The 16,805-nt window shown below is 37.0% G+C and overlaps 1 protein-coding gene across 1 annotated transcript in view; it reads left to right on the forward strand.

Moving 5' to 3' along the window:
* The first annotated feature begins 883 nt into the window (after window positions 1-883).
* LOC124211790 (uncharacterized) overlaps window positions 884-16,805 on the forward strand; it is a 31,494-nt gene continuing 15,572 nt past the window's right edge. The window contains exons 1-3 of the mRNA XM_046611209.2: window positions 884-1,688; window positions 3,388-4,102; window positions 13,126-13,289. Coding sequence (XP_046467165.1) covers window positions 3,618-4,102; window positions 13,126-13,289 — 649 coding nt within the window. The 5' untranslated portion in view covers window positions 884-1,688; window positions 3,388-3,617. The remainder of the gene's footprint in view (window positions 1,689-3,387; window positions 4,103-13,125; window positions 13,290-16,805) is intronic.

Here is a 16,805-nt window from a genome sequence, read left to right on the forward strand (position 1 = left end):
ATTGTTGTAATTCACATACTGACAAATCAATAGAGGGTTTTGTTTTTCTGTTCACCCGGTTAACACGCTGTTGAAGTAACGTAACCGACCCAGCTCTTTGTACAGTAATAACAATTTGGATGCATTAATCATGTATAAATGCATCAAGACGTGGATATCGATTTTGTTCAGCTACATTATGTGAGTAAAAACTAGAATACAGTTAGAGCAATTGGTCCATTGACTTCGTTTATTATATTACGGACTTCAAATTTACGCCTAATCATGTGACCAACAGCAACCCATCGTACTCGAGTTTCTATGGGGTTTTCTCGCATGTGAGAACACTTCCCAATTTAGTATCACAGCCGTTACTTTTTCTGACTCCCCACTCGTCAAATGAAAATCGCGTACTGAGACCGTTTCTACAAAACAAAAGACAAAATAAATACATTAAGTTGCCGAAAGAATCGGCAAAAAATATTTGCATCCATTTAACGTCTTCGCGAAGTTTTTTTGTGTTAACGATTTTTTCGCAAGACTGACGGATCTGAAATACTATATCATAGTTCAAGCAAAATCGGCGGTGGTGAAGGTTGGTAGCAGGTCGAGTGGCATGGAAGCCCCATGTTGCAACGAAATATTATCTACGGTTGGTAAGGTAGGACGTCGCACTTACGATGGTTGACCACGCCGGTAAGAGAAGTTGTTCATAACCAACTACTATCGCGTGCTAAAGGTAGGTAACACATCGTCGTCATTGGAGGCAGAAAAGTTGGGACATTCTACACAAAATAGATGTACGCAGAAATTGTGCGACGACAAATGAGTGTAAATCAAAATACATCTTCAGTCAAAGTCCGAAGTCAGCGGTCAATGCAGGACAAAAGGATGGCCGGGAGCGACTCAGCTTCGACCACGCTGTTTCAACAACAAATATCAGCAGCCCAAAACGCTACAGTTTAGCGTACACATGTCCTCCTGCTTCACGTGCGAATCGTGTATCTATACTAGACTAGGAACTACGAAGTACGAGATGAACGGGGTCTCATCGAGTTTGTATCAGGCTATGCCTGCCCGTGCTTGCCTCTACACAAAGCGAAGGAGATGCGTGGGGGCAATGGTATCCCGGTCGAGTCCGCTGCTAGCGCGGTGGGAGAGAAAGAAGGAAACTAGAGAGTAGCTTTCAGTGCGATTCCTGCGGCCGTTGGGATCCCGCGTGTGTGCAATCGTTCCGTTCGAAGTTGGGGTGAATTAACCGCGGCATGTAATTCTGCATTGTATCTACCAGCGCTTTATCCCCGTTCTACGGAGATGTGAATAAGCAAGTTCTAGCTCTAAGCAAACATACCCAAGGATTATTTTCCTCGTTCTTCCACCTGTTAGTCGTGTAGTGCAGGCGCGACTTATATACACCGTTGTATTGTGAGTGATTGCATTTTCTCGTTTCGCCTTAAGGCAACTAGTGCACCGACCGAATATAATCCCGATTCCAAGAGCCGTTTTGCGCTGAGGTACGGGGACTGTAGTATTCATGATTATTGGTGCCTGTGCATTCTCTATTCGACAAGTGGCACTAACACGAATATCCTCCTCTTATCCGGGTAATAATAATACTTATATGTGTGTGGTGCCGCCACAGCAGTGCTCGGTGAACATAACAGGATATACCGCCGGTCATTCGGCCAAGAAACGACCGAATAATTAATGTAAGTCAAGTTGTCCAGCGTTTTTTTTTAAACCTTTATCTGTCTATTTCCTATCATTTTTTGTATTGTACTTGAATACGAATTATGTTAAACCGTAGACTAACATTTTCACTGTGAATATCGTACGCGAACATTCGAATCTACAAAAGCTGATGGACTTGTTACAAATTAAATTAGACGTTGATCGATGCTTATCCGAGCGTGTGATCAGTTCGAATTTACCCTTGCTGCTTGAAACTTATCCTAGGAAAAATAGCAACCAAATAATACATTTTGACGATCATCATCATCACGTACATTTCTTATGACTTGATATGCAAAGGCAGATACTTGATATTAGTCCTAGTTTATTGTCCTGTCCTTTTTTCAATACCAATCCGATTTTGCACCTGTTATAGACACGTAAAGCCTGCAAGCACAAAGAGTCTGCGACTAAGAGTGTTATTGCTCCATTGTTTTGTGATGACACTTTTCTGCGTTACGCGATTATACTACTTGAATACCGCTGCTTACGGCTTTTGCAAACACCATTCGAAGTCGGTTGTGTAACTTCGAATTATCGAATTTTCATCAGCATGAAGTTTGTAACGTTAATGTAATGATGCATTTTGGGAAAAAGTCGGTATTTTGCAACTTTGTGATTACTTGAAACTTCGTAAACTGTTAATACAGAATCATCGTAGTCAGATTTTGTAAATTCAGCTTCTTCAAGTGTTCTAAAGGTGCAAAATAGTAATTTTTGTTTCAACGTTGCGATACATTAACGTTATTAATTTCAGCCTCGTGAATTTTCCTACACCTGTGGCTTTTATCAGGCAATTACACTCGAGTTTGGCCAATCGATTACTGTCAGTACTAGAAATTGGCAAAAACATTATGGAAACTCGACGAATTGGACCTGAAGTAAGCACAATATCAGTAGTAATTCAGTTGTCCAGTGATTTTTTATGTCCCAAAGTCCTCGAATATATCTATATGAGCGTTGTCGAGAAGTTAAACAAACGACTCGAATTTGCTGACGGAGAAAAGATCTTATTGTTAGTCAACTGATTCATTGTGGCGTTTTAACTAACAAGTTCTGTTTAAGATCAAAGGAATATAGAGGAGAAAAAAAACTACGCAATTACAGACGTGACGGGATATAAATGAAAAAGTCACACTATGGAGATTAGTTGTATCTGTATAATTCGATCTTGTTTTTATTTTCATTCATTCGTTTGTATACGGTCGAATCTCATGAGAATGAAGTTAGTAACGTCACTTTAACGATGCATGTTAAGGAAAAATCGCTTCTTTGAACCTTTAGGAATGTCTAAAATTTAGTAAATCATGATAATAATATGTACTAATATTTTGCAAAGCCAACACCTTGAAAGTCATTCTAAAATTGAGCAATAATGATTTTTTCACTGAGATTTCGTTACGTTAACGTTACCAACTTCAGCCTTATCGAATCTCGTTCTACACTTATAATGTCTCAGTCTCACTTTCACGTATGATTCTACGTAAAATATAGTTCGTGAACGATGTGGTGGACAAGGTTGAAATTAGTATCGTTCATGTATAAGTGAACTTGTAAGTTTCCAGTGGTTGCAATTCCAAAGTTGAAAGTTTGTTGAAACATCGTTTACGATGGACTAGTGATAATTAAAAAATCCAAACACGTACACAATATTTCATCGACGTTGAATTTTTGCAGCGCCGGCGTCGAGACGAAGAGTACCGAAGGTATCAGCTCGGGACGATGAAGCATCGGTAAAACGATCTGTCGTTAAAGAAATGGATGGAACCCGGCGTTGAATCGATCCGATAAAAATCCCTAGAAAGCTGTCCTAACCGAACGTCGTGCTAGGAGGGTGTGTCGGAGGAAGAGCGGCCGAGAAGTAAGGCTACGGCGTTGCCTTGGCGACCGATGTCCAGGGGCGCGCGATGGCCGGGGAGCTAGCCGTGAGCGTGATCGCGGTCGACGGCACCGAGGCTTGTCAGCAGCATCAGCAGCATCAGGCAACGGCGCCTCCTCGCGCAGGGCCGACACAAAACGGCTGCAACAGGTCGTTCATCTCGACGGAGGCGCAGACGGACACGGCCGGTTCTCAAGGGCCGAACGCGTCCGGCAATCGGGCGGAAATCGACCGGGCTGAGAACAACGAGGACGATGAGACGAGGGATGCGCGAAGGCGCGAACGCCGGATGCGCCGGCAGCACAGACGCGCCCTCAGGACCTGCTCCGTGCCCCCGAACTACGCCGGTGGGCCCTGCGCCGCGGGGGCCCCTGGGGTCCCCCTCGTTCCGTCCGTGGGGGGGTTTCTTCACCCTCCGCCGCCCCACCTCGGCCTCCGAGGACTCAGCGGTCTCGGCGGCCTCAGTTTGGGACTGCCGTTTCCTGTGCCAACCAGCGTTTCTGCCTTCGGGAGGTAAGCTATTGTGGCCCAGTTTCTAACACCGGAAATTAGAGTTTTTTTTTATACCGTAATTTTCTTTTTAATAATCGTGGGGGAGGGGGGTCCATTGGTAGTCCAAATCCAGATTCTGGACTATATTCTGCAGTAACTTCGACTGCCATCTCAAATTTATGGTTTAAATTGACGAGGCTGAAGTTAGTGACGAGACATTAGGCGGGAAAATTCTTATCTTGTCAGTTTATTGTGATTTTTAAGTACTCGAGTCTTAAAAATTTTAATAAGTTTTGCCTTGTTATGACTCACTGCATTTCAGATCTCTCTGCAATTGTGAAATAACGAGTTTACCGTAAAGTAAATTATTACAATATCGTTATCACTTCAGCCTCATTTAAATTGTTAAGCACCAAAGTTGTAGAATTAACCCTCCGCCGCGCACCCCTGGGTCTTTCATGTCCTGTCCTGTATTTTATTCAGAGAGTTATGTAGAGTTCAGACAATGACCTTTCAGGAAAATATAGTTTTATTCCCCACGGTTGAAAAAAGTGTATTTATTTAAACATTAAAAAATGGGGTAATCTTCATCGGTATCCCGACTGTCGGAAATATGCTCTTCAACTTCCTTTCCGTCTTCTTCATCTTCAAAAATCTTACCAAAGTTTTAAGGCTTTCGTCCCCGTAAATAATAACGTACTTCCTTTGCGCTCGTTTCTACTCTACCTTACATTTCGAAGTACATGTTCATAAGTGAGACCGTATTTATATAACAAGTAACTCGAGAAATCTTCATATTATTGCAAAACACATGAAAGTAGTCGAAAAAATGGAACGAATAAAATTTACTTACTGTTGCCAAACACTAAGTTTAAGTAAACGCCGCGGAACTCCTGAGTCTTTCAGGGCACACAATCGATTTACACTCTCTACTATTTACCAACAAACTAACGGAGTTCATCGTCTCTTGGCTCCTGAGTCCCCACTACCAATAGCTTTTTTAGGGCGGGAAGCCAGATCCTGCGCTACCTGTGATTCGGAGATGTTTGAGAAGAAAATTTGGGTTGTGTCTCAAAAGACCCGTGGAGAGTCAAATTTCCTGCAAGTTGAGTTATGACCATTTTTAGCCAAAAGTTGAAAATGAGCAGGTTATTTGATAAAAATAAATTCAAAATGGCGGCGGAAGCTACGACAGAATGTAGTCGATAATCTGGATTTATGTTAGATGCCAATGAACCCTCTCCACCCCCTCCCCTACCTCTTAGCGATTATAAAAAGAAATAGTGGCATCGAAAAATTGCAATTGCAATTGTACACGGACTATCAATTTTTCAGTATGGTGGTGGAAGATAATTTTATGGTGTTTTGAACGTGGTGTGAAATGTTGCAAACTCAGATTGCCATTATCCCGCTAGAGAGTTTCATGAATGCCGCTAAAAACCACCAGACTCCTCAGTATTCTTGATGGATTATTTTATTTGTTTTTGTATTTAATCTATTATCGACACATAATTTACAGTTACAGTACCAAATCGAGAATCATCGTTAAATCTTTGGCTGAAAAACTGAAATCATCTCGATGCACACAAAATTTTACGCCGAAAACACTACATATTTTTAAGTTGCATAATTTTTGTCCGAAAGCACCAATGTTCCGGAGAATCATTAGATTTTGTGCTGACCGCCAAAGAGGCAACAGGTTTATCATCAAAACTACCAAATCCAGCGGAAAAACCAGCAAGTTGGCAACACTGTTGTTGGTGTCACGTGACCCATTTAAAAGTTCTTACAAGAATTCATTTCATTCTTTCATAAAAAACTTTGAATCGATTTCGAATTTCTCGGAATATCTGATCGTGCTTATGTCGAAAAGTGCGTTGTTGTCAGCTAGGGCTGAATAAATATCGTACAGATTTTTTATCCGTTTATCATGCCGCGAGACAGGCTTTGAGGTTATGTTTTGAAAATGACTCTATTTTCAATTTATATGATAATTTATCAGTCCTACCCGTGTTCAGAACGCAATTTCTAACATCAAAACGATCACATCATAAAGAAAACTTGAAATCGATATATCGACCAGCAGTCAGGTTGGGGACTCTAAATAAGAAATACATCGAACCTATTTATAAATTTCACGTCTAATAAATGGTCGATTTAAACAGATATTTCGCCGCCATTAGAAGGTCAGGGAATTTTATAACATTTTTTTTTGACACATCAAAGAAATAACAATCAACTCATTTTACTATCATCTGGAGCCTCGTTACTAATCTCTATGAAAACAAATTTCCCTGCCAAATCCCGCACAAAAGTGTGACGTATTTTTTCTTCAATTTTTCTAATTTTTGTTATTCGTTTATAAAATATAAAGATATTCAGACGCATTTCTTCACATCTCTTATGATGTCTGATATTCTACATCAGTTTTGAAAATTTCTCCATTTCCAAGCAAATGGATTCCTTTTCATCGAAACATTAGAAATCGCCGCACGTTGTCACATTATGTTGAATTTCTCCGACATACCGCGTGCGTAATAGGCTGTTAGTAGACCGAACCTGTTATAAATTGTTGGGGGAAATTTGAAGATTTCAAGTTTGCATAATTTTATATCCTTGTGTCGGTTCTCACTTTTCTTCTCGTGGAAGTTCAGACATTCTGCAAGCTTGAGTCGATAAAACTGCGGAAAAACGTTCAAGTATTCGTTACAAGCTGAATAAACTTGTCGTCTAGTTTGAAAGTTTACAGTAAGTGTGCACAAGATGTATCGTTACGTAATTCGAATATTTTGCAATTCATTTTTATGCCTAATTGTAAAAAAAAAAAAAAAACATTCAATTTAATCGTACCGTAAAGAAACAAAGAAACAAAATATTGAGAATTTCACCCAAAACAGGTGAAATTTTCACGGAATTTCTTCCGCATAATGATATTGGTTTGGCGATCTAATGAGGAGCCCTATCATTATTCGGCCGCGATTTCGGTTCACCTATTTTACCGTTACCAGAATATTCTCTGTGAATTAGTAAGTAGCCGGATTAGAGAAACTTATGCAAATGGACGTAGCGGAAATTTATAAATTGTTTTTATGAGGCAGAACAAGCAGTGATCATCGCGCAGCAGTCGTCCGTGATATTTGTGCACACGTTTCTTGTCATCTGGCATTTATGAATCCGTTCGAGACTCGCGATCCCCTCGCTTGTACTTGGTATATAATACCAGGCCTTTCACTAACGTTACTGAAACAAATTATTCGATTATAAAATGTAAAGACTCGTTCGCGAAAGTAACTTTTTAACCCAAAATACCAATCTCTTATTAGAGATTATTCTGAGATCGATTGGCTTTTAAAAATGTACGTATCACGGGTATGCGTATATTATTCAAGTTTGAAGTTCGAAGTAACTTGCGGAAGAAAAAAATTAAACGTTCAACGTTTCCTAATCACGGCGTATAAAATTTAATATCGATCGTAAATTAGCGATTGGTTTGAATTGTATTTTGCTTCTGGGTTCTCGAAATTGTGGAAAAAGTTAGGGCATTTATCGTTTTGTAAAACTTTGATAGTATTTATAATTGAAAATTGAAGCGAATATTCGAGTATTCAAACAATTCATCGTATTTAAGTCAGTAACGATTCATGCTGAGCAAAAAACCGTAATAAAACAAAACACATTCATATTTCGAAATTTTAGTTTCTTTAAAATCATTGTAAAATTGAGAAAATAGTGATAACGTTACTCAATTTAATCTCGTAATAATTCGAACAGTTGTATAGAATTATTCACGTTACTTTGTTGTTCAACGATTTGTTTAATCCCTTAGAAATCATTAAACGTTGTTTCACGCTATACAAATTGAAATTTGCAATTTTCAGAAAATGACGTGCTGCACTAAACAGTTGCTTCATTTTCTCGTAATTCCAACAGTTATTGTCTTATTAAAATTTTTCATAGTAACTTTAACAAATGAAATTTTTCTGAATGCGATAGCAATTGAATGCTGCCCAATCATTTCTTTCTAGAAGTATCTCAGATAAGAGTAACACTGCAATTAGAAGTGTTTATGTGTAATGCAATGTCTTCAATGGAAAAAGAAGCTTTTATAAGTCGCAGTCATGTCAGCTGCAAGCACGGAACGTTCGGAGAAGAACCAAAGCCCGAGTTTTATTTTTGGTCCTCCCAATTCCCAGTTTCTTATAGTTTCTCTAACGCGGCGATGCGCGTGCGCGAGAGTTATCCACGCAATATATACACATATGTAAGTGTATATACGAAAGGTGTATTTTAAACACGGTCGAAAATCAGCGCGCCCCGCCATAAATTACCATCAGTTAAAATCAACATTTGCGAGAGCTATGGGAACGGTCGTGCATTTTGGGTGCAGCTGCGACAGCTTCCTGTTTCACGGTGGGCGCAATGTTACAAGAATAATATGAAAATCCCGAAAGTGTGAAGTTACGAAGAGAGAAATCAATCAATCACTCATGTATCTCTCGGAATTCGTCGCAGTGTGATATATTCAATATATACGAGTATGTGCATTATAAGCGACGCTGTGTGGGAAAAGAAGAGATGGTCAAATTTTCATTTCTGTGAAGAAGAAAAAGAAAATTCCTTTGTTTCAAGAAAATTAATATGGAAAAGCGGCTTTCGAAGATTTTACGTGATTCCAGAAAGTTACTCGAGCGCGATTCGAATGAAATTTGCTGTTAAAAATCGATCAAGTCGTATACTTTGTGGGTAAAGATATTTCACGGAACTCTCTTTAGATACTTGACACTTCCGGTTTATACAGATCGCCGAGTGTTTGGACGTTAGAATAATTACTGTGTAACATCCTGAATTTCGAAAGAACGGCTTGATCGATACGAAATAATTTTCTTAACCTTATTCGAAGACGTTTGAACTTCGGCGGTCAATAAAATATATGCAAAAATCGACGTGTTTCCGAGTTTCGATTGAGTATAACTTGAAAATTGTTGATTATAGGCAGGAAAAATGTAGAATACAAAAATTTTTTAGTTTTAATAACTTCTGGGGGCAATCTGGATCGTATATTACCCGTTTCATTTTGCCAATTCGAAAGAATTTTTGCCAATTCTTTACATCTCATTTTGTATTAAATTTTACATCGTCATCTAAAGTAAACATTAAGCAAACAGACGCTCTGATGATTTTATTTCACTATTTATAAACTGAAAAATATGATCTTAAACCATTTTTATAAACAAAACTATTTCTATGTAGTATATTTCCCAGGGCTGCTTATAAAACAAGGGACCCCGGAAAATAAAATAAATACGGAAGCTTTAAAAATACAACAGAACCTTATTGTGAGTTTGTGTAATTTTCTGAAAATTATACTTTCTTCCATTCAAAATTTCGGGCAATATTCCTGTGTTAGTGTCAAAAAAACACGTGAAAATTACATTTTGAGGCTGGGTTTGAATTTAGGTGTGATTTTTTTTCATCCGTAATTCCCTGCGAAAATCGTCAATTGTATTCGAATATGTCGTAACGTGTAATAAAATTGTACGATATGATAAATTCATACCTACATATCAGAGTTATTTTATATGATTTACCGACAATTATGCCACGCTGCGTGAAAAGAAATTACAGCTTCTAAACTAATTGTAAATCCGTTCCCCTGTAATAAAGTTTTGGCATTTTTCTACACTGTAAACACAGCGGTAGGCTAATATTTTCCAAAGTTGAGTATTGAAAAAACAACGCAGCTTTTCCGAGAAACCCAAGAAATAGAACTTTTTTCAATTTTTCATCGTCTTTTATAAAGCTTCCTCCCCCCCCCCCCCCTTTTTTTTAACGTATTACAAAATTCAAATTTAAAACCATATCTCTTTTCTGCTCAACTATCTTCTGCTACATGATCTACGATTTCCGAGTCATATAATTAATAATAACAAGCCGCAAACATCGTCTGATAAAAATCTGCAAAAACTTGTACATACTCCGATCATCTATCGTAAGGAAAACATTTCATAAAATTTGAACCGGTTTTGGTATTGGCCACATCGATTTCACGTGGAATACACCATACATAATCCTGCATCTACAAGCTACACGTACGCACAATTCGTTTCTACGACTCTTCTCCGTTCTGTTAAATTAACCCGTTATATCGAGATCATCGCGGACAGGCATTGCAGGGCCGTATATCGTCGGCCTGAGGCCCCCGAACAAGGTTCGTCGGACATATTTTCTTCTCTAGATATACAGTGTGAATTACTAGCGACAGAACATCTCACCGTCTGCTAAAGTTTAACGCGCATGCGCTACAATTCGGAGCAGTTGTTTGCCAGGGTGACCAACCGTTGTAAATTTAGACGTCAGTTCGCTGCGATGCACGCACACTGAGAGAAATTTTGAGTTCCGTTTACCGCTCGGTCCTTAACTATTTTCATTTTAAAATTAGTTTTCCAGCTGTTAGCAGAACACAACTGCCAGCGAAAACTGTCAAAATTTTCGAGGTTATGTTCGCGACGGTTGGTCGCCCTGACAAACAACTGCGCTTGGATTGTAGCGCATGCGCATTAAACTATGTAGCAGACGACGGACGATTCGGTCGTTGGTAATTGACGCTGTATAAAACTCAAAGTTTTTCTGACGTACGTTCGCTTGTAACTCCAGAATTACTGAACCGATTATCGTTATTTTTTTTTTTCTATGGATAGCCAAAACATCGGGCCAGGGCATAGGTCGTGTTTCGTTACATCTAGTTCAATAGTTTCATAGATATAACGATATTTGTAAGCCAAGTTGAAACGGTATTGTACACATTTATTCTAAAACCGACCAAACTCTTGTAGATAGAGCTTAGGTTAGATTAGATTAGGTTAGGTCAGGTCAGGTATTATCAATCTTCATTCAAATATTTTTCACTGTAAGTAAAATTGTTTTATCCGAATAAAGTTTTCATTTTATTATTTTAAATTTGGGTGCGGACGGAGCTGTGACGGGCTACTAGAGTACCGTATAATCTACAAATAAAAGAGTAAAAGAGTGGCGTCGAGACGCTCGGGCGTCGCGTCGGTCGGTTGGTCTGCCCGAACTCAAGTGAGTCTGTGTCACTGGGTCAATCCTTTGCCCACGAGAGGCCATCGGACATATATATATATACCTACACGCGTGTAGGTATATACAGCATTTAACTACATGCCTACGCTGGGAAAAATTTCATTTTTAATTACGCTACGGTTGTTAGAAAATCATAGTAGAATGAGCATAATCATCGTTACACGTGTTAACGGTATACAATATTTTTCGAATTACAAGAAATACGGTACAAGTAAATATTCAGTGTAATTATAGTTGCCTTTACTATACATATAATCTGTTTCTTTAGTTTACTATGGGTTTTTTTTTTTTTTTTTTTTTTTAAGTTGAATAAGAGATTAACAGCAATTCATCGTTGCAACAATATCAAAGTATAGCAATAGTTGCAAGGAAATATAATACGAGTGATCGATATCGGAAAGTATAGTCATTTTGCACTTCGAACTATATTTTGTCGTCGTGGTAGATAATTATGACAGTCAATGTCTGCGTAGTAACGACAACTGAAAATTTCTTTCTACATACTTACGACCGAATACACACGGTTATGGTTTGTTCTGTTACTGATTTCAAGTATTACAAATAATGGAAATATATTTATGTAACGTTGATTGAAATTCGTCATGTAATTATTGTTACGAAATTATTGTTAGGAACGTGACAATTGTGTGAAATTTAGAAAACAGCGTAATAGAAAACTAACAAACTCATGTTTTGTAAAATTCGATTCTCTCAAAATTGTAATTCCAAGGTTGCGAAATAGCGATGTTTTTTTTTTTTTTTTTTTTTTGAACATTTCGTTACATTAACGTAGAACTCGCGTTTCAATTACCATTGTCAACGGTTTTTTTTTTTTTTTCTTCTCTTTTTTCTTTTACACTTATTTTTCTTCCAATAGAAATTGCAAGTCATCTCTGCAGCAGTAGTGTCGATTCCGCGCCAGCTTTCTTTCCTGTATTTTGAAAGAAATATTTTTCGTAACTTCAGCCCAGACTGAAATTCTCCAGCGTTATTGTTCCGCGTCAAATTACTGTTATTTTAAAGACAATTTCCACGCACCGAGAATTCGGAAAATACTTTTGTGAGGCCGCAAAATCCGCTTAAAAAAAAAGAGAGAAAAAGAAGAAAAAAAAAACATCGCTCCGGTGTACGGTTAACTATTTAAAAACTACAGTGTAATGTAAAGTCAGCATGTTTTCAGATCTGAAGTGCACGTAGCATGAAAAGTTTCGCACGCTATCATTATCTAATAACTGTATAATTTTTCGTCCGAATTTCATCCGATCGTAAGTCGAGCACAATATTTTGTTTCGTACGGAATTCCCTTGATAAGAAAAAGAAAAAAAAAAAAAATCAACAAATAACTTGTGAAAAGTAATTTAGAAAGTCATACAAACTGATGTAACCAGTAGAAATTTAACAATGAAATCGACACGAATCGACCAAATATTTTTTTTTTTACAATAAAAAAATACGTTACACTTGAAGTTTTGTACGCTGCTTATTTAAACGAAAATACGTCAACGGACTTTTTATAATCTGTCAACGCTAAGAGGATATGAATAAGTTTGCTTGAATTTCCGTTTCCGAAGAAATGTTCTTCACTCAAAAAACACCGACTAACAAACCTGTTATAAGTAAAATGAGTAATTTTTGTCCAAAGTTTAGATGATCAAAATGTGCTGTTTCTTTTTTTTTTTTATTTTTTTTTTTCCTACCGAAATCAGAAATTAGTCAAGCGTTAACGAGATTGAACTTTATAACGTGAAATTGTTGACGCAACGTTTCCGTTTCTTGCGACAAATCTCGTTGTATCGCGAATCTTACAACTTTGTAACAATCGTTGTCGGTAACGTTTTGTAGCCGCCATTAATTATATCTCGAAGGTTTATTGTTTAATAGATCAGAGCGAATACTTATAAAGGCAGTTGTAATAAGAGAGAAACTCGCGATGCTTGTTGCAGGGACTCGGTGCCGAAGCAATGCTGCGGACTTGGTTCTCCGCCGGTACGTTGGTCCATTCTAGGAGTGGGAGTGGTGGGCCTTGTTTGTGCAGGCGCAGGGGCCTTACTTGGGGCCTTACGGGCCACCGGTCGCGACCACATTGCCGTCGCCCTACTCATGATTGGTGAGTATATATCTCTTCTCCCAGGCAACGACGCGTCATTCTTCTCTTCCCGATTCCTCGTTCCGGCTTCGTTACATAATTCCAGGGGACTGTTTTTTTTTTTTTTTTTTTTTTTAATAACGTTTTTCCATTTCTTTTCGAAATTACGACACCTCCGCTTATTTTTCTATCCAATTTCTGCGTGTTTGTGTTTCAGATTGAGAAATTTTCTTTTTTTTTTTTTTTTAGTTGTTTTTTCGATCTATGAATTGCTACAGTTTTAGCCGAATAGAAAATGTTTCCTGGAATCTCTTTCCCGTTCAAATATAATAAGTGTAAAAAAAAAAGTATCACACTAATTTCACTTTAATATCGATATTTTGGAAAATAATTTCGGTTAATATAGTTCGACAGTTGGATTGGATTGGATTGATTTTAATGTAAATGAAAGTATGTTCATTGTTTTCGTAGAATCTTATTAGATCTGTCATTTTTTCGGACAGAAGGTACACAAAGTTCATTTGAATTTGAAATTTTATACTCGGGGACGATATTTGTACGGTAAAAACTTGTGCGTTAAAAAAAAAAAAAAAGAAAAAAAAAATCTTATCCTCAATCGGAACAGATTTTCGAAATAACAATGTACATTAATTAGTCGAAATTTTGCTACACGGCGTTTTTCAAAGCTAAAAACATTGTGAATTTTTAAAAACGACGCTTCTTACAGTTTGATTACTTTTATTTAATATTTCAATCAATTTTTAGGGTCAATCATTAGACATTTTAAGTTTTTTTTTTTTTTTCTTTCAATTTCCGCCGCGTAGTTTTCGTATTTAACTATTATTCACAGGTATATATAATAATATTGTACACAACTGACAATGAGCCGTAGATGGCGGGTAGAGGAAAACATTCACCGATAAAACCAACAACACAATTCTTACAAACAATAGCCGGTAGCAGTGCACGAATGTGTTGCGGGGCTACAATTTAAATTCATGTACCAACGAACATATATGTATACGTCTACCTGTCGGGATGTGTAACACTTGTGTGAAGTGAAACTTAAACGTAGGAAATTAAAACAACGTTTAGGTACGTCACAGCAGGAAACGTGGCTTTTAAAAATGTTCATGCTAGACCGCTTAGCTTACGGCGGTGTCGAATATATCCCATCTACGCTCCACCAGCTATTCGTTCTCTATGTTCGTCTAGTAACAGCGCTCAGATAAAGCATGTGAATTCGCAAAAAGTTCTTACACCGCATTCGCAATGCGCATCCTGTTTGCGATTGCGTTGTATTAAAATAAATAAATAAATAAATAAATATATATACATATGTGTATATTTATTAACGGCATTTTGTGCCTTTCACTAAAGTCACTAAACCTGATTTTGGTACAACTTTTAACTTCCCGTGTCTTTGTCTTTACAGAGAGGAAGGTTAGTTACTACCGTATATATTATAATACATAATCATACGAAGAAAGGAGCGAATTTTTTTAATGCTTTTAGCCTCAATCGATGCGATTTTTCCGAATTTTGAATTTATTTGATTTCTATTATAAAAATCATTGTTTTTTTCTTTTTTCAATTTACTTGCGATTTATTCGAATTGGAATCGATTTAATTTTAACCGACGAATATCGTCGTCATAATTATTTTTGTAACTTGAAGTATTCCTTTCAAAGTCTCGTCTGTATAACGTTGTTACATGTATGATGTCGCGGAATACATTGCTTGGGTACATAACGATAATGAAAATTTTCGTCTATTTAATTATTATTCGAAATAGCAGATTCCTTTTTGCGAGAAGTTGAGTAATTATTGAAGACACGACGATATGTGATAATAAAATATTATCTACGTGTTATAAAACTTTATATGCATTCTTGGCTGTTTTTCATGATATTGGAATCGTGTATGTGTACATTGAAATGTATTACAGATTCGTTTGGGCCTCGGGGCCTGCGTATAATATCGTTGTAAGATTCCAATGGTCAAACGTGTAACTAACGTGCCTCGAAAATCAATTTCAAATTTCTAGTACAGCTGAGGTTTTGAATGCAGGCTTGAAAAGATTACCAACTGAAGTGATATAACGGCCTTGCAGCTCTTATACTCGACCTGTTTCGAAAAGATTTCATAAAATCTCTGTGCATAACGCGGTTATGAAGAAATCGGAAAATTTTATCGTCAAGAAAAGTGTTGAAAGAATCAAATTGATTACGCAAAAAGACAAGGCTTTTGTACTACATATTGTTTATAATTGTGAAAATGAATTAATTCAAGAAAATTATATGCGCGTCTGATCGAAGGACATGCTGCAATATTTAAGGATAGTTTGAGAACCTGAAAAATTCTCAACAACTTCGGGAATTTATTAATTTGTTCAATTACGCGACTTCATATCTCGCAAAGAAACTGGAGTTTACTTGTAAAAATACGAAACGAATTTCTTTGCCGGTATTCATGAAAAAAAAAAATCGAATATAAGTTATACCCGATGATTATCAACCTTGAAATAGAAATAAAATTAGGTAACTAATATAAACGTAAAGATCGGAATGTCTTGAATAAAAACTACATCCCACTAATTCTGTAATACAATTTTTTCTGCGCGTACAAATTTATGGGTTGATCCATTACATCTATATAATTTATAACCCGTTGAGTCACAGTGGTAAATATTCTGATCATCTATTTGATATCCATTCTTTGTATATGTATTTAGAAAACTTTTTATGCTATTTCCGATAGTATACTAATAGGTTTTCACTACTCGATAGTAATTATTGCGATGTGACGTAAATTATTATTGTTAGAAAGAAATTTATTTAAAAAAATCGTCAAAATTAAAGGAATAATTAATATTCGAAAAAGTTACCCCTCTACACATATGTGGTACATGTTTTACATAAATTATAATTTTCTGGGATCGCTGATTACGAATCTAAAATTGATTAAAAAGATTCAAGATGGCGGATCAAATATGGCGGACAAAAATTTCAAATTCGCTCGAATACGGAGTAAAAACTCCGCTGGTTACGAATGTGAAATCAGATTTTGAATTTTCAGTATACACAAATCCAATAAGCGACCCCAAAAACCCTTGAATGGAGTTTTTTGACCGGATATGATTAAATTTGAAATTTTCATCCGCCATATTGAATCCATCATCTTGAATTTTTGAAACTCTATTATCCGTTACTATTCTTTCTCATTACGATCACTGTTGCTATATTTTCTTGCAACTGTTGCGAAAATTTAACGCTTAATTAACTAAAAAAAAATTAGAGCAAACCTCAGAAACTGATTTTTCGTTGCAATTACCAAAAAAGTATCGACAATAGGGCAAAATGTTGACGCGTAGCTCGTTTTTCCTAATTCCAAGTTTTTTTCAACGGCACCTGTTTTACTCAATTCTTCTAGTTACTGTAACAAATGAAATTTACCTCAGCGCAAAATACTGTCTTGTCGTAAAAGTCGACCGAGCCCAATAATGTGTGACTCAAAGGGATATGTACATACATATAC

This window comes from Neodiprion pinetum, chromosome 2 (genome assembly GCF_021155775.2).
Source record: "Neodiprion pinetum isolate iyNeoPine1 chromosome 2, iyNeoPine1.2, whole genome shotgun sequence".
NCBI lineage: Eukaryota > Metazoa > Arthropoda > Insecta > Hymenoptera > Diprionidae > Neodiprion > Neodiprion pinetum.